General features: G+C 48.4%; 2 protein-coding genes across 3 annotated transcripts in view; one reads left to right on the top strand and one right to left on the bottom strand.

Moving 5' to 3' along the window:
* Positions 1–254: 254 nt before the first annotated feature.
* Positions 255–9,195, top strand: FBXO47 (F-box protein 47; the record flags this gene model as incomplete). Its single annotated transcript, XM_080633490.1, has 10 exons — positions 255–444; positions 861–1,031; positions 3,748–3,824; positions 4,360–4,437; positions 5,433–5,541; positions 6,427–6,603; positions 6,688–6,834; positions 7,444–7,586; positions 7,976–8,135; positions 9,074–9,195. Exons 1-10 carry the CDS (start codon positions 264–266, stop codon positions 9,193–9,195), a joined length of 1,365 nt encoding a protein of 454 aa, XP_080489616.1. The 5' UTR covers positions 255–263.
* Positions 9,196–14,051: 4,856 nt separating this feature from the next.
* Positions 14,052–16,779, bottom strand: part of LASP1 (LIM and SH3 protein 1) — a 28,207-nt gene continuing 25,479 nt past the window's right edge. The window contains exons 5-8 of one of the 2 annotated variants that reach the window (XR_013958380.1): positions 16,541–16,703; positions 16,338–16,426; positions 15,935–16,179; positions 14,052–15,822 (exon numbers count right to left, since the gene is read on the bottom strand). Coding sequence is in view for 1 of the 2 variants with exons in the window: in XM_080633353.1 (XP_080489479.1) it covers positions 16,006–16,179; positions 16,338–16,426; positions 16,541–16,703 (426 nt within the window). In the remaining variant the exon portion in view is untranslated. Of the gene's footprint in view, positions 16,180–16,337; positions 16,427–16,540; positions 16,704–16,779 lie in introns of both variants that reach the window. The other variant, XM_080633353.1, reaches the window with a different exon arrangement.

The following is a 16,779-nucleotide window of genomic DNA, read 5'->3' as shown; positions in this document are numbered from 1 at the left end:
CGCTTTTATCTTTTCCTCCTTTAAAATCAGCTGAATACTTCGCTCTCTGAGGCATGGAATTAGAACATCATTCAGTAAATTAAATGTCATTGCACTAAACTAAACCAAATCCTTATCCTATGCATGTGACCAGGTTTTCACGCTCTATCACCATATCTACAATATGACCATTTCCTCCTAGGTTTGGGGATAGTACTTTCTTCCTCTGTTAACAGGACTTTTGAGTTTTCTCTCCAGGTTCTATTGATGGGACTGACAGGACAATGACCTCCACCGCAGGGACCAGCTACACCTCGATTCCTAATGAGAAATACAGGCGCAGCACCCGTCTCTCCAGACAGCGCTGCAACCCCTTGGGCACAGATTCCCAATCTCTGTCAACACTTGGATATTTTCAAACACTTCCAGTAGAGATCTTTCAAATGATATTGAATTATCTTTCAGGTGAGAATCTGATAAGAAAAGTCTCACTTCCAGTGTCTGAAGATTACCACAAAAGTTTCCCATTTAAAAAAAGCCATTCTTATTTAAAGGGGTTTAGCTTTTACCTGGTTGAAGCCATTTGATGTGAGTTGTTCTCTGAATTTTCAGAAGAACCATGCAGAACCAAATGACTGAAAATGTAAATGATAATGAAAAATTATTTGAAGTGGGTTTTGTCTATTATGTGTGAAAAGTATTCCTTAGATCTCTCCATTTCTAATGACTACAGTTTGTTGGCAAAAGAGATAAACTAATTAAATTTTGGTATATATGAGATAAATCATATATCTTGGCCTATTTTTGAGGAAGGTAAAATTATTGACTAACCTTTTGCTTGCTGTGAAGAATTACAAGTATACTGGGTTTTGCCTTTTCAGTGAAGGATATCAGCATGCTGAGCATGGTGTCGAAAACCATCAGCAACCACCTTATGAATTACATCTCAACCTCAGCAGGAAACCGAAGGCTCTTACTGCAAGACTTCCATAACCTTGAGCTACCTGGCAAGGGAGAAGGATCCTATATTTTAGAGCACTACAAATCTCTAGGTGATCCTTTAATGCAAATGGTAACGATTAGAGAACTGAGCTCAGTTAAAAGCTTTCTTCTGTTTTCTGCATTGATCAGTAAAATGCTGAAGATACGGCCCAAATAATTTGTGCAGCTCCCTCTGAAAGTGAAGTTCCTTCCAGTGCCAAATATCCTGCTCCATTAACTGGCCAGGGGAGGTGGGAGGAATTACCTGAAATGATTCCAAAGCCTCTCAGTTATGGAAAAAATAATGTATACTCTGCCTTCTCTATGTTGGGTTTTATTTTCCCCCCTATTAAATGGCAAGCAGGGGTTGGGCAGAGGATCAGCTCTCAGTAGTAGGTGTTTCCAAATATAGATTGTTTGGCCACCAGCACTGGAAACTGCAGCAGGAACCGAGGCTCCCAGGCCCCACACTGCCTGAAGGAAGGAATGTGGCTGCTCAGGCTGCCTTCCTGGAGCACTCTGGAGTAGCTCACATTCCTCAGTGTGGGAAATGCAGCCGCAGCACTTAAACCCAGCCTAACTCTAAAGTGACCAAGGACAGTTGCCATTGGGAAGACTACTTGACAGTCTCCTTGAGATGGATTGCAGAGCACATTCCACTTTTTAGGACAGAAGTATGCTCATCACAAAAATGTTGTCTCAGTTGTCAGCGATTACAATTCTCTTTGGCAGCTCTGGTTCAGAGTTCAGAGACAAAAAGGCATGGAGAACACATTTTCCTCTCACTCTTAGCTTAAGGGCAATGTGAAAATGTCTGTACTTTGGCTGTCATGGTGTCCTGTGTGCTAATCAAGCTGTTTCTGGGTGAAAAGATTCTCATGTTCTTTGTTCCAGCTGCTCAGACCTCTTGTGGCATGGCTAATAGAAACCTAGAGCAGAATAACTTGGGTTCTGTGTTAAGGAGGAGCATTGTGTAGCCTTCAATCCAAACCCATTTGCTTTTGAACTTTTCTGCTAATGTATAAAACACTGATTCTAATTCATTCTAAGGCATTCTATCAGAGATTAAAACATGATTTGATCCACACCTATTTACTGTTACCTCTCTGATAGTTTATTTGACAGAAAAATAAAATGATGCCATGGTTAGATGTGGAATTATAAGTACAGTTTGAACTTAAGACGTTAAAGAAAGGCAAAGGAACACTGTTAAAGTCATTTAGATCAAAGACCTCCTATTGTAAGCAATCCTTGTAGGTTTTGAGGTATCTTAAAGTAATCTTAGTGGTTTATTTTTAAAATGAAGCCTGAAAACCTACAATTCTTTAAAAAACCCCTAAAAATAAATGTCAAAATTAGTTTGACACACACAAAATGGCAACTTGTGATTTGAACGTAGGTGTGAACACTATAGTAGGGCTAGTAGTAAACCAATGTCATACTCAAAACATAAAGACCGTTGGCAGTATCTGTGTCATCAGTGAAAGGCTCAAGAGTGTGTTTTTGTCCAGAGGTCAGTTGCAAAATCAATATTCATTTTACATCAGAAAAGACTGGATACAATGGGAAAAACTCGTTGCTATACAGAGAGCCTGAGCGCGGGCTGTACATAAATGTCACTTAACCTCGCAGGGGTCTGGCTCTACTCAAGAGCACAGTAAAATCTTCCAGTGTTTAATGGAAATAATGGGGTCAGAATCCCAACCATGGTCTAAAAAGGACTTGAGTTCTAAATGAACATGGCCCTGTCCTTCTGCACAGGGGGGATTCTGCTGAGCAAACCCAGGAGCAGCACCTTCTGCTCAACCCTTTCACCCACCAGAATTCCCCCTGCTGATGCTTGTCAGGGACATCTCTCTAAAGCCTATTATAATCCATAGCAAATTGACTTGATTGAGCTTTGGACGCTGTCACAGGCTGATGGATAAATGATATCTGTCACACAGGAATGCTCACACCCTGCTAAAGAAAGAAAGAGTCACTTTAGAACCACAGTGAATGCAGAAAGTTCTTTTTGACATTGGAGAAGTTGTGTGTTATTTGAAAGACTGACAATTCAGACAAAAAAGGTTTCCTCTTTTTTTCCTCCCCCAGAAAAGTACAAAGTACATGCTTTTCTGTGGATTTCTTGATTAATTAACTATATATATATATATATAATTCTAGTAAAAGGTTTTGAAGAGCAAGCTGTTAACCCCTTTTCTATCAGCAGGGTAGCTGTTCCACACTATAATGAACTCCAGACTTGGACATCCTAAACGGACCATTTCAGCCCTGTAGACGAAAAAGAATTCTACCCCTTAGCTATGTTTTACATTCACACAGTTTAGAATCTTTTCCTTTTAGAGCATGTGGCTATCTTGAAAACAATTTGGGAAGCTCGTCTTTCCATGATAGAAGGGGAAAACAGCATTCCCCAGGGAACTGTTAGAAGAGGTGCAACGAGTAACATTTATTTCCAGTATTTTTAACTGCTGTAATTCTAAAACCAATAGAGTCATTTTTATGGGGCTCCAACTGTGGCTAACGGGGACTTTACAACAACACAATAAACAAGTTATGGCCTAGGAAGCCCTGACAACATTTCTCTAGTAAATGATGCCTCTGCTACAAGAGTGTGCACCACTTCTCCAAAGCACAAATTACTCTTTGTGCTGCTCTTGTTGCCTCATAGCAGTTTTTCTGGACGGTGTGTGGATACGTGTGATGGGAGCACTTTTGCTCATTCAGGAACATCTCTGCTGTGTGGCTGTACTGACAATATGTACGTGTTTGTTCTGCTTACAGGGTTGTTGCTTAAAAGATGCACGCTTCTCCTGCCTACTAAAGAGAGGCTGAAGTACATACATAAGGTTCTCTCAGGAGTAAGTTCACGGTCCTTTCACTACTCTTTCTACTTGCCCCTTGCACTTACAACACCATTTCTATAAAGCATTTACTAGTTGAATGATGCCTTTTACTGTCCCTTTGCTGGAGCTTATTACTACTATGTAATGAATTTATTGATTTGAAATCAGTTTCTTTTGAACAACAAGAGAAAAGCCTAAGCCAGCCTAGAACAAGGCTGTTCTGCAGAGATTTCATATTCCAAGAGCAGTGGGTTTCAGCTTCTCTTCACTTTGTGGACTACTAGAAATGTTGCTGTGGAAGAGCACAGCTCTTCCAGGAATGTTACTCTCCTGAAGACAGGGTTGCTCATCTTACAGACCATTTGCACACCCTTTTGACCACAGTTTTGGATTTAATGCTAAGCCTTGGCATAGGGACTATAATTTGTTTCCTTATGCAATAAGGGAGTCCTCTGAATCTCACTGTTGATGTCCACAGGTAGGACAGAGAATTTTCAATCACAGGAATTAGCTTCCAGTCAGATAAATCACTAATGTTTTGCACTTCCAGGTTTCCTGTTTCAAACTTAACGGTTGTCCAAGTCCTCTGCATTGTTTAGGATTACAGTGCTATGGGGTATTTTTACAGGTACAGTATCTATGGAGACAAGGCAAGTATCCCAAATAGAAAAGAAAAATGAGGTAGTTTTCTAAATTAATCTGTGGTTTTGGAAGCTATTTAGAAGTTTAAGATGGTTTTGAGCCTTGGGATGTAGGGGGAAGGTATTTATTTACACAATTCCCTGAATTTCCTTTCTGGTTGTTAAAGTTGCTGATTTGACTTGAGAATTCCTTGGTTTGGATTTTACTACCAACCAGTTTGGATCTTGATTAGTCATTTATTATTTAAGATGACATGGGAGAAGGGGAGCATTTGATCACACAGCTTCAAATTCAGAGCTCAAGAGGCTTACTTACTGTAATGACTACTGTGATTGCAGAGATGCAGTAAAACACTCCGGGTTGGACTTTTTAACACTACTTGAGACGTTTGATAGTGAAGTGCTGGAATTGCCATAGTGAAGGCTTTACTGGAGAGTAACTGTAAAACAACATACAGAAAGAAGTTCTCTCTTAGAAGAACAGGCACCCTGAGCCCATTTAAAAAGCATTTAAGTCTTAGGAACTTGTGTTACAGGTGTTCTATACATATGCAGCATGAAAGGCTTTGATAATACCAAAACCTGTATTATCTTTCTGTGGTTGAGAGCTACAGATAATTATTTGTGCTGGGACATTTGTCTTTGTAGCAAATCCCTTTCTGTACTTCTCCACATAAGGTTCCAAACTAAGATCTCGGCCCTGAATGTGGGACGCCATTGGCAGCTTTTGATTCTGGGCTGCGCTAAGCTTAAGCACAACCTCTGCCATAATGCACAGCTCCTCTATAGCAGACAATGGTTTCCTTTTGTTCATAAGGAAGGCACTGTGTACGCACTACACTCCAGGTATAACACCTCCCCTCCCTGTTCTTCTGAGAAACTGCAGGACAGATAGTATTGATCTAATAGGGGAAATGGCATTGTGATCAACATCTAGGGCTCAATCTCTTCATTTTTACCCCCTCTCTTTTGTAATCTTCAGATCCTAACAGCAGGCTGGGATGAACTAGAGTGTCACCGGGTTTTTAACTTCCTCTGGGAGTTGAGCAATTTAGCCCGTAAAGTACAGACAGTTGTGAGCAGCAGACCAGGTAATCATCAAAGCACACAAAAGCCCTACCAAATCGAAATGTACTATCAAGGAAAAGGCAGAAAATGGAGCTCCGTTACTGCAAACAAAACGTGTCTAGAATTGAGACTGCTTTAACTCTCCTAAGCCTTGTAGCACCAATCCTTTCCAGACTCTCATGTAGGTTCTATTGGCTCCAATGTTATGCAGAAAATGGGCATTTGAAGGCAAATACTTGGCCTTCGCACAGATGGATAGAGCTATTTTTTGCTCACCAACAGCAAAGATAAATGCTTTTGTTTTTCATACCTATCCTAAAGTGAAGAGAGTTGTCCTGAGAGGCATTTGGGTGTTTTGAATCATTCCATTATCAAACCAATGCATAAGTTACGTATATATGTGAATAGTAACATGGACTTGAACCTTTCTGACTGTACACCAGTGCCAGTGAAATCAACAGGAAAGGAACCAGCACAGAAATAGAGGGAATCAGTGAAAAGTCAGGTTTAATGTTTCTAAAACTCAGCAGCGACGTGGCACACACCTCTCAAGAAATTCTCAGGTTACCCAGCACAGGACTGCGTATTTCTGTGAGACACTATCTGCAGCCACATATGCACCTTCCTCCTATTTCCACTTCCTGATGCCAAACCCCAGAAACCAAAAACCAGCTGAGAGCCCTTGAACCATACATGAGTTGCTGCAGAAAGGTGCCACAGGCTGCATCAATAGATTCTATGGCCCGAATTAGTGCAACGTACCTAAAAGAGCCAGAATTTCATTCAATCCCCCTAGATGCTCTGGGACAGCTTTAAGAAAATCCTTCTTTCTCTTCGTATGAAGGTAGTGATCATCTGCATCACACCAGGCTTACTGGATTGATGATATCCACCTTCTTTTGCCCCAGGAAGTGCTCAGAAGCTGGAGCTGAGGATCAGGTTGTACTGTCGCAGTGTCTTGTTGAACCACTGGATTCATCGCAGCGACTCCGCGTTCTGGCTGACCCGGATTTTGAAGCCATGGCCCATGGTTAATCAAGCTCGCCTGCTGTACATCATCTTTGGGCCAGTGTCCTCTCTTGATGGTGAGTAGTCTGGCGGGGTTCATTTACAGAGTTTGTTTAATTCCTTGGTCACTTACCAGCAGTTGTGGTTCATATATTGCACAGGACACGTGGTTTGGGCTAAAATGATACAAGGACCAACAGATGAGGCCAGCCTGAAAGATCTAGCAGAGGCCATTAAACTGCTGTATGATGTAGAAGCTAGAGAATGGACAGCAGACGATGTCATCAGTCTTGTGGATGAGCTGTCAGGTGTGGTTTTGCCTTTATCATTAATCCACAGGATTATACACTCATGGCCTAAAATCTGGCATTAAGTGTGTTTCCAGCACACGGGGGCCTTGGGAGGCTGATTGTGGTATTCCTTACAGTAGCTGCAGCATAACTGGAAAAGTCATTACACATGGAAGCCAGGCAGTAGCTGGGGAGCAGAGAAACCCAGCACTGCTTACAAACCCAGGCTGTCTTTCCCCATTGTGAAGTATTTTAAGAACCCATGCAGACCTTTCAAAATTCAAGTCTTGTCTAGCCATTAGTGAGGAAACATTGTCCAAGCTGTGTAAGCTGAAAACATAATGGTTGTTCCAGCCAAAATCTACTGAACAATGTTAACAGTTACACTGAAAATTAGTTTGGGGTGAGGCTGTGTCATGAAGGCTATTGTGAAGAGCTCTAACTGCACTGCTGGTAGGAATTGCTTCTCTAACCTCATTGCTGCCACTGCATTCCAGAGGGTATCCCCTCCAAGCGCTGGTTAACTATCAAAGCCAATGATTCATAGATTCATGTCATTCAGAGCAGTTCCTGTGGCACTCCTTTCTTTTGTTCAAAGCTGGCTGTAACTCTCTCTGGTTCCTGCAGTGGTTCCCAGGGAGTGGCTCATGGAGAACAATGCTCGGCTGCTGGTTCTGAGTGGAAACAACATTTGCTTCACATTCATGGCCACTAAAGCTGTGAACGGGCGAGTGGCTGAGTTAGCCAGGCTCATGGTGTTCCTGGCCTTGGTGAGTGCCCCTGAGCAGAGCATGCTCAGGCCTTTTGTCTCTTTACCCCCAGATTTGCTTTCCCAGACTTGAAAACTGTTGCCCCATCTATTCCTATGTACCAGGAGTAAGTCCCGGCAGAGGCTTGGGAACTCTTTCACCCTCTGGTCCCTGTGCAGCCACTGCAAAGCCTGGCCTTGAGGAGAAGTACCACTAGCAGAAAGTGGAGCAGTTCCTCCACTAGCATGCCAACCGCAACAACCTCTATGTCCTGATAACAACCCCTCATTTTCCAGGCCATGGCTACAGCCATGCATTAGAGTCAACACAATTCTAAGATTTAATCTTGCCTTCTGTGGTTTTGTTCCCACCAAAAAAGGTGTGTTTCTAATGTTCCCCATGTCCACCAGGTCTGTGAGAAGGACCTGTACTGCATGGACTGGGCAGTAAAAATGATGCAGAAGGTCTGCAAAGTTTTCAGCACTCCAGGGGAGAGAAACTACTTTCTGCAGTGTCTGGAGAACGCCTTTGCTCACCTCATCATGGACATGCTCCAGGCAGTGCTGTCTGGTAAGCACTGACCAGGGCAGGGAGCAACACGGTCAGCATGGCACCACATCCCGTCCTCCTTCTTCCCTCACTACCAGAGCAATATGGGGTTGCCTCAAGTGCTTTGATATCATAAAATCAATGCCATAATCAATCATAAGTGTCAATACCTAGAAAGGCTGACAAGAAACCTGGAGAGGGGCTTTGGACAAGGGCCTGTAGGGACAGGACAAGGGAAACAGCTTTAACCTGCCAGAGGGGAGACTGAGCTGAGCTCTTAGGCAGAAGCTCTTCCCTGTGAGGGTGCTGAGGCACTGGCACAGGGTGCCCAGAGAAGCTGTGGCTGCCCCATCCCTGGCAGTGTTCAAGGCCAGGTTGGACACAGGGGCTTGGAGCACCCTGCTCTAGTGGATGGTGTCCCTGCCTGTGGCAAGGGGTTGGAACTGGATGAGCTTTGTGGTCCCTTTCAAAACAAACCAGGCTGGGATCCTATGATAATTGGGAGAGACATTTATTTTAACCAGTATCTCTTGCCTAAGAGAGTCCCAGTGCCACGAACAGTGGAAGCAACACTCTTCTAAAACAGGTCCCACCAAGCGCTGGGCCCAAGATCCTTCTGGGCTGAGCCTAAACCTGGGCTCTGAGCAGTTGCTCCCTGTACCACAGCTTGTCAGCCTGCATAAAGCCTCCAGACTGCTGATGGTAACAAGCTGGAAAGATGAACACCCTGCTCCTGTGCCTTAATGCACAATTGCTCTTGTCCATCTTCGGACAAGCTGGTGAGGGAATGTTGGAGAGCCTCCAGTGTGTTTCCTCAGCTGTGCTGCCCTTAGGTGCAGTAGCTGGTGCCTCCTTCATCTAAGCAGAGGCTGCTGAAAACACACAGGGAATAGGACTTCGCCTCAAGAAGTAATTTAATTTCACTGATCATTCCTAACTGCTTTGCTTTGCTCCAGCAGGGGATCGTGATGAAGAGGACAGCAGCTTCTTGAACTTGTTTCACCTTGTAAATGCACAAGCAAACTTCCATAAGGAAATTCTGTACTTGAGCATGGTCAGCACCAGCAGCAGCACCGCCTGACACTCAGGGAGTGCTGGACTCTGCTCAAATCCTGCTGGGGTTTTCCATAGCATTTTTTTTCTAAGTATTTTTCAAAGCACTGTCCAATTATTTCTGAAACTTCCATTCCAGTAGGAGCTGGAGTGGCAGCGGGAGGAGCCAGGGACACATCAGCCCAGTGGAATGAGCTGCTGGGACCTCGCAGTGGAGTTCTGGGCCTTTGGCTGCTCTGTGGCAGGACTGAGGAAGGCAGTAGGGGCCTCTCCTTTGGGAACATACCCTGCATTCTTTTCCCACTGTGGCTGTTTGCACACACAATAAAAATGACACGGTTTCCACGTTTGAGGGACACACACCAATTGAAGAATGTTATCTTAGTCAGAACCAAAAATATTTGGATCTTTCCATTTTGCTTTCCCTTGGGAATCGGAGGAGAAAGAGGCAGATGTAAGCAGAGAAGTACAGCTACACTAAAGAGGTCTCTCTCACTAACTCTTAATCCTGGGACAGAAGCACCCTGTATATTCCACATCCCACTTTAGCAGAAAGAGGTGATTCCTGAAAGCCATTTCACTGCTTTGATCAAGCAAGACAATTCCCCCTCAAACCACAGGCACCTTCTAACCATAAACCAAGAAACTTCAGATCCCTCTCCCTGCCTTGTGTGAGAATCGAGCTGTTGAAGGGTTGTTGTAGGACCTAGCTGAGTTGAAAACACATGTTAAACCCATGTAGGCTAAGATCACTGTTCCATTAAGGTACATAAATGTTTGCTCCTTAGGAAAGGTTTTGGTTCTCTCCTATATTGCCTTCAAAGTCATGTGATGCACAATAAAGAGAACTTACTTTACTCTGTGTTGTTTACAACGTGGCTGGTTTTCTTCAGATGATTAAAGAACCTCTTCTCCACCCAGACGTTTCTGTGTTCCTCCAGGACCAGATTTTAGCTGCAGGGACCCACGTTTAGCTTCGGAAGTGCTTCAGCTGCAGGCGACAGCCGATTGATGGCAGCTGCCCCCACTTGGTTTCATCAGTGACAACAGCCTGCACGTTAAAGATCCTTCAACGTGTTGAATATACTATTACAGACAGGATCTGACTCCATTAAGAAATGAGGATGGCATATGTATTTGCTGAGGATCCTTGCAGCGTGCCGGTAGATGGCAGAGGTGAAACCATTCCTGAGAGGAGTGTCTCAGAAGCAGAATCACTTCCAACATCCCTTTTTCCTTGCTCTTGGAAGGTTAGCAAGAGCACGCTGCATTCCTACAACTGCGCTGCTACTACGTGTAACTGGTTCTGAAGTAAGCCAAAAGTAAGACTCTTTGTCCAAGACTTTGTCAGTGAACTGAGTGCCTCCAAACTGATCCCAAAGGAACTCAAACTACCAGGAGCAAACACTTGTGGCACATACAGGGACAGGGAGATACAGCTGAGGAGCTGCTGTGTTGGAATGCTACAGCCTGGATCATTTGCTGTCCCACTGCTCTAGATACAGGGATCGCCATCAATAAATCATCTTGGTTGATGGAATCCAGAGTAATGGATTAATAACAGTGTCCTGCACCTTCCTGCTCCACTGGGTTTCCAGTGTGTCACTGCTCTGACACAAAGCACCCTCGGGCTGGAGGAACTTCCCCACCACCGCCTGGCTCCTCTCCTGGGACAAGGACACTGTGGCAATAGCCTGTCCCAGAGGATGCCCTTGTGCCAGCACAGCAGCCCAGGAGGAGTTCTTTGATTCAGTGGCAGCAGGCCCAGGCTGAAGGGCCAGTTGTGCTAAAGCTGCCAATTGTGAGTTATTGATGGTGTTATTAATTATTATTAACTGCTCTTTTCCTCGCACACACCCCAGCCTAGCGCTGGCTTCTGCAGCATTCGTTCCTACACCAGCATTGTCACCAGATGAGGACCAAAGCTCAGCCCCACCCCAGTGGGACTCCCCAAACCACTTATGTTTGAACTGGGAGCACACCAGACTTGAAGCCAGTATCACCAGCATCGCCCTCTGATCTGCTCTGGTGATTGAACACCTCTGGGCTAGCACAAACCCTGGATCCAGAGGAGCTCGGAGAAGAAAAAGCTGCCAAATCTGAACTGCTGCCATGAGGAGCTGAAACCCTCCCAGGAGGAGAAGCAAAATTCCCTCTGTGCCAGTGTGGAGCCCTGGATCCCATCTGCTGCAGCCACTTCTTCTGCCTGGTGGTCTCCATCCTTCTGCACTTCACCCTCCAGCACGGAGCTGGCTGGTTCGAGACAGGGAGGAAGGGATTATTCCACCCTGCTGGTGGGTGTGGAAGGCCCGTGGAGGAGAGAGGAGAGCTTGGAGTAAGAGAAAATGACTGTTCCTGGTCTCACACTCAGCTGAGTTTCCATTCCATGCATTCCTCCTTACTCACTCTCTTAATCACTGCAGATGTTGACATCAGATACAGGCTCACGGAGGGGAGGTTGGTGAGAACATGACTTATGCTTGAAGAAATTCCTCCCAGAATACTTCCAGCTTCTCATTTTCGACTATATTTGGTGGTGGAGCGAGGAGAAGCTTTTCCCCATCTCCAGGGCTTGGATCTCTGCACACCAAGGACACGCCTGGGACCAGAGTCACCGACTTGGGCTTTCTCTCTGGAGCTTTACTAACAGGAAATTGCCGTGTCAAGCACTCAGCTGGCAGCACCGACCACATCCAGCATTCCCAGGCTCCGAAATCCCTCTGCTTCCTGCAAACAGCATCTTCTGAAGGTCCTATTGACCACTCCAGTGCCTGTTCTATGTGGATCCCATCTGCTTGCACCCCTGGTGCAGTGGTTAACTAATGGTTAACCACGAGCAGCTTTTCCCATCATGGACATTTCAGGTGTTTATGGCTTAACAACAAAATAATCCCAGGGGAGACCAGGGATTATTTTGTCTTTGAGGAGGATGAGACTTCCAGTCTGGGAACAGGATAGCATGGGACCACCTGTAGGAGCAGGGATGGATGGGGAGGGTTGTAAAGGGACAGGAAAAAGCTCATAAAAGGACAGGAAAATTCCTCCTGATGCCTCAAAACACCTTCCCAGACCTCTCCTCATGGGGGGAACTGAAGCTCTGAAACGTTCTTTCCATCCCAAAGGAATTTCCATCCCATATAGAAAGGTTCCTTTTTGCTATGGTGAGATTATCTAAGAGAGGAGCTGAGGGGGGGACAGGCAGTGCTCGGCTCAGGGACGCTCCAGTCCATGCAGGAGGACACGTTTGGCATCGGCCGCGTTCTCTCCCTCGTCTCATTCCTCTTTATTTCATTTCCTTCAACATTTTACATTTCTTGTTTTAAAATAGAAGGGATTTTCTAAAACTAAACCCTCGGAAGCGCTCATCCCAAGGGAAGCCACGCAGGGAAGGGGAGCAGGACCTTCCACATCCCCGGGATGCTGTGTCCATCACTGGGAACATCCCGTGTCTCAGCAGCAGGATGTCCCCTCTCTCCCACCACCCCATTCTCCTCCTTCAGCTCTCCGTTTCCTCGCAGCAGGCTATGCTGTTCCAGAAGCTTCTACAGGAGATGGAGCAGGCAGTGGTGGTGGCTGTGGAAGAGAAAGGAGATGCTGGTCAGAGCCAGGCCCCAGGGACGGGGGGAATGGCCGCAGCTGCAGCCCCCCATTGCCAGCAGAGGCACAGAACCCCCCCTTTGCCTCCTTTAGAATGAGGCACCAGGATCCCTTCTTGCTTCTCCCTTTTCTCTCCCTCTTGGGAACGAAAGCCACCAGCTCATGCTGCAGCGCTGTTAGAGCAGCTTTTCCAACCGGGAAGGGGCTGCTGGAGCCAGTGGGGAGGAAGCAGCAGCTGCAGGCAGCCAGGGTGAGGTGGCCTGAGCTCTGAAACAAAGCCTGGTGCCCTCCTTCCAGCCCTGAGCAGGAACAGCTCAGCTGCCTTGAACAGCATTAACCCCAAACACCCCTTCTCCTGCCTCCCAGGATGTGTTCCATCCCCAAAATCCAAGCTTGATGGGACAAGGAGCAGCCACTCACCTGGCAAACACCCCGATGGCTGAGCCGCATCATCCCCAGCGCCACTCTACAGCATGTAAATGATGTAGGAGAGAATCACCAGGCCGATGATGGCAAAAAACATCAGGATGAAGATATCCAGCATGGTGCTGAGGAGCCGGTGGGGCTCCCCACTGGGGGGACAAGGGATGCTGCTGCGGGGACAAGGGATGCTCGGCAGGGACAAGGGATGCTCGGCAGAGCCGCTGCTCTGCCAGCCCCTGCGTCCTCCCCTCCTCGCTCCGCTCAGGATGCAGAGATGATGCCGGAGCTGATGGAGCCGCTTTGCAGCGGCCAGGCAGGAAATAAAGGGATAAAGGATGGGGTCAGACAGGGCTCCAGCCAGGCACGGGCAGGGCGATGCTGGGGGCTCCTGAGGGGCTTTGTCCCCACTCCCCCCCCACTGCTGCCCAGTTTATGGGGTGCTTATGGGGAAGGGCACCCCCCCCCCCCCCCCCAGCAAAACCAATCGGCCATCACAGAGCCCTGTGTGTAGGGCAGGACCGCGCCAAACTCCCACTGTTCCATATGGTATTCCCAGGGTACAGCAGCATCCTTCACTGCCACTGTCACCCACCCACCACAGCGCAGTGTAAAGCCACACGGTTTGAATTGAGCAGCAACACCACGGAGCCTTTTGGTTATCATGGTTTTGCTTGTCGATACAACCAACATTCCCCTCAACACTGGAGTTGCTCAAGGTTCACAGCAGCATTCCCGAGAGCCAAGATCCCCCCTGTGTCCCGAGGGGGCAGGAAAAGTGATCCCGATCACAACCAGCACAAGCATCAGGTAAAAATTAGACTTTTATTGTTCATTGGAGTAAACGGGGCAGAGACTCATTGGGTTTGTTCCATTCCAAGGTTCAGTTAAAAAGGCCAAAGGATGGATTTTAGCCCTGTCGGGAAGGGGAACACACGGACAAACCCCGCTCAAGCGACGGATCCGGAAGAAAACACGTTCTAAGCTCAGCACCAAGACGCAACCAGGGCAGCTGGGATGGATGAGGGCTATTTTACACGGGATAAGGAGCAATTCAGCTTTTCAGGGTTGGTTTTTTCTTACTCTTTTCTGTCTTTATTTACTTTAAATACAGGTTTAGGTGCTTTTCAGCTATGAAGAAAGGCAAAAAAGTGCATAAGTTGAGAGAAAAGGCAGAAATCAAGCAGTCAGAGGTTCATTTCCCATGGCAGGGGACAGAAGGGGACAAGTAGGACAACGGATCCAAGGTAGCATTAAAAAGGTCCCTATTCCAAAACGGGTGCTGTGGCATTTGGTCCATTACACAATGGGTTCACATTGACACTGCCCCGCTCCCAGGCAAGAACGTGATTCAGAAGGGGATGAGCAGGATGTGACTTCCCCCTTCCCCTGCTCTTGTGCTCCCTTGGTTTAGCACCAACTGGCATTCCCATCCCGGGAAGCCCATCCCGGCCTCCTTTGGGATCCCACTGTCACCCCGAGGGGACAACAGTGCCCCATTCCCTTCCAGCCCCAAACAGAGCCAAGGAATGTCCCAACTCAGCTGCTTTGGTCCCTAGACTCCTCTCTTTTCCTTTGGGAATAGCAAAGGTGGCAGCTTCCCACTGGAAGCATCCCAGCCCCTGCAGCACAGCTTGGGGATGGTGCCCTCTGGCTGCTGGTCTCCAGTGTCCGGCTAAGCTGGGGCTGGGAATGGGGCATCATCACGGCCCTGATATCCAGCTTCTGTAACCCAGAAGAGCATCCGGCTCCTGCCCTCCCTGCACAGGCTTCCAGTTATACCTGCCCCTGTCCCAGCACCTTTGGAGCCCAGAAGACGATGGGGATGCGGATGTGCTTTGAAGTTTTGGTCCACGACGTGACCCCAAGTCAGTGGTGGCCCCAAAAGCCACCATAGCTGGGGACCAGCGCGAGGTGGCAGAGGGAGAGGATCTCCCACACAGAGGCACAGGGACCCCGGATCACCCACCCCGCACATGGAGGGCTCAGGAGGGGCCCAGGAGCCTGGCAGCAGCAAGAGAGAAGTGGGAAGATTGGGGGTGGATTTGGGAGCACTGCAGAGAGGAAGAGGTTGCCCCAGCACCAGGGGGGTCCAGGGGACCCCCAGACCCCGGCCCAGAGAGAGAACCCCAGAGCTGCAGGGGGGGGACGTGAGGTCTCGGTGTCGCAGTGCTCCCGGAGGGATGCGGGATGAGGCAGCTTGAGGATGTCCAGAGCAGCCGCTCTGAATCCCAAGATTGTGGTTAAGATTTTAACTGGGAATGTTCTTCCTGCTTTAAGGACGAGAGGAAGCAAGGACTGAAGGGAAACACAGCACAGAGGAGCCCGAGAAGCAACGGGATAAGCCAGAGCAGCACAGGGCGGAGGCAGCCACCCCATCCCTTGGGATGAGCATCCCTCCCCTCACCCATGCGGACAAGGCTGCCCCCTGTTCAAACCCGCCACAACCAGGGAATTTGGTCCTAATGGATGGTCTCCTCCTCCCTTTGCCAGGTCCCAGCTGCTTCCCCCTGCCAGGAAACACCAGGATGGCGAGAGAGGAGGGAGCCTGAAGAAGGAAAACTGCGGCATTTGGTCTCTCAAGCCCCCAACATCCCTTTGCAGATGGTCCCTCGGTCCCAACAGAGCCAGAGCAAAGCTGAATTGGCAAGAGAGAAACACGGAGTAACTGGGATGTCAGGATGCGGCTCCGGTGAGCAACACCCGAGCACATGGATAAGGGATGCTGGGGCTGAGAGACGCACACACACACCCGGAGAGGCCGGTGGGGCTGGGGGCTCGGCCGTGGGGATCAGCCCCTCGCCCCGTCCCCTCCCGCGGCTCAAATGGCCTCCACGTAGTTGGCGGGGAGCATCCCCGTGTCCCCCGTGCGCTCCACCGTGCCGTACATCCACCCGTCATCGATCTGCTGCACGTTGATGATGGTGTCACCGTCCTGGAAGGAGACCTCATCCTCATCGGCTGCGTTGTAGTCATAGACAGCGCGGAAACGCTTCTGTGGGGAGAGAGGGGTCAGTGGGCACAGAGCCCCCCATGCGTGGGCGAGGAGCCCCATAACCAGGCACCCTCCAACCCCATCACAGCTGCTCCTCTGCACGGGCAGCAAGCGGAGCAAAGCCTGCCCCGCCGGGGTGCACTCAGGGCTGTACTCACCCACCCTCCAGCAGGAGCATTGCGCTGGGTGGAAGCTGGTGCCGCGGGCTCCTTGTAGCCATAGGACTGAGACATCGGCTGCTGGTAGACTGGGAGAGGGGGAAAGATGGGGCTGATGTGGGGCTGCAGCAAAGCCCCTCACAAGGAGGTGGCTGCTGCTGCTGCAGCAAAGCCAGGGCTGTGCACCCGCGGCCCCCCTGTACCTGAGTTGCTGGGCTGGATGTGATGGACCGGAGGCTGCTGCTGCTGCTGCTCCGTGGGTCTCTGGTAATTGGCGCTGTCCTGGGAATTCCGGTGCTCCAGCTCCGCGCCCTCGCCGGGGCTCAGCCTCATCCGGCTCTTCTCAAACTCCTCGTGGTATTTGATCTACAGGGACAGGAGGGGAAGGAGAGGGCAGGGTCCGTGCTGCAGCACCAGCAGCATCCTTCAGCTCATCTCTTGG

This window comes from Psittacula echo, assembly GCF_963264785.1.
Source record: "Psittacula echo genome assembly, chromosome: 23".
Taxonomy (NCBI): domain Eukaryota; kingdom Metazoa; phylum Chordata; class Aves; order Psittaciformes; family Psittacidae; genus Psittacula; species Psittacula echo.
Note: the sequence above shows the minus strand (reverse complement) of the source record. Positions and strands in the feature narration are given on the sequence as shown.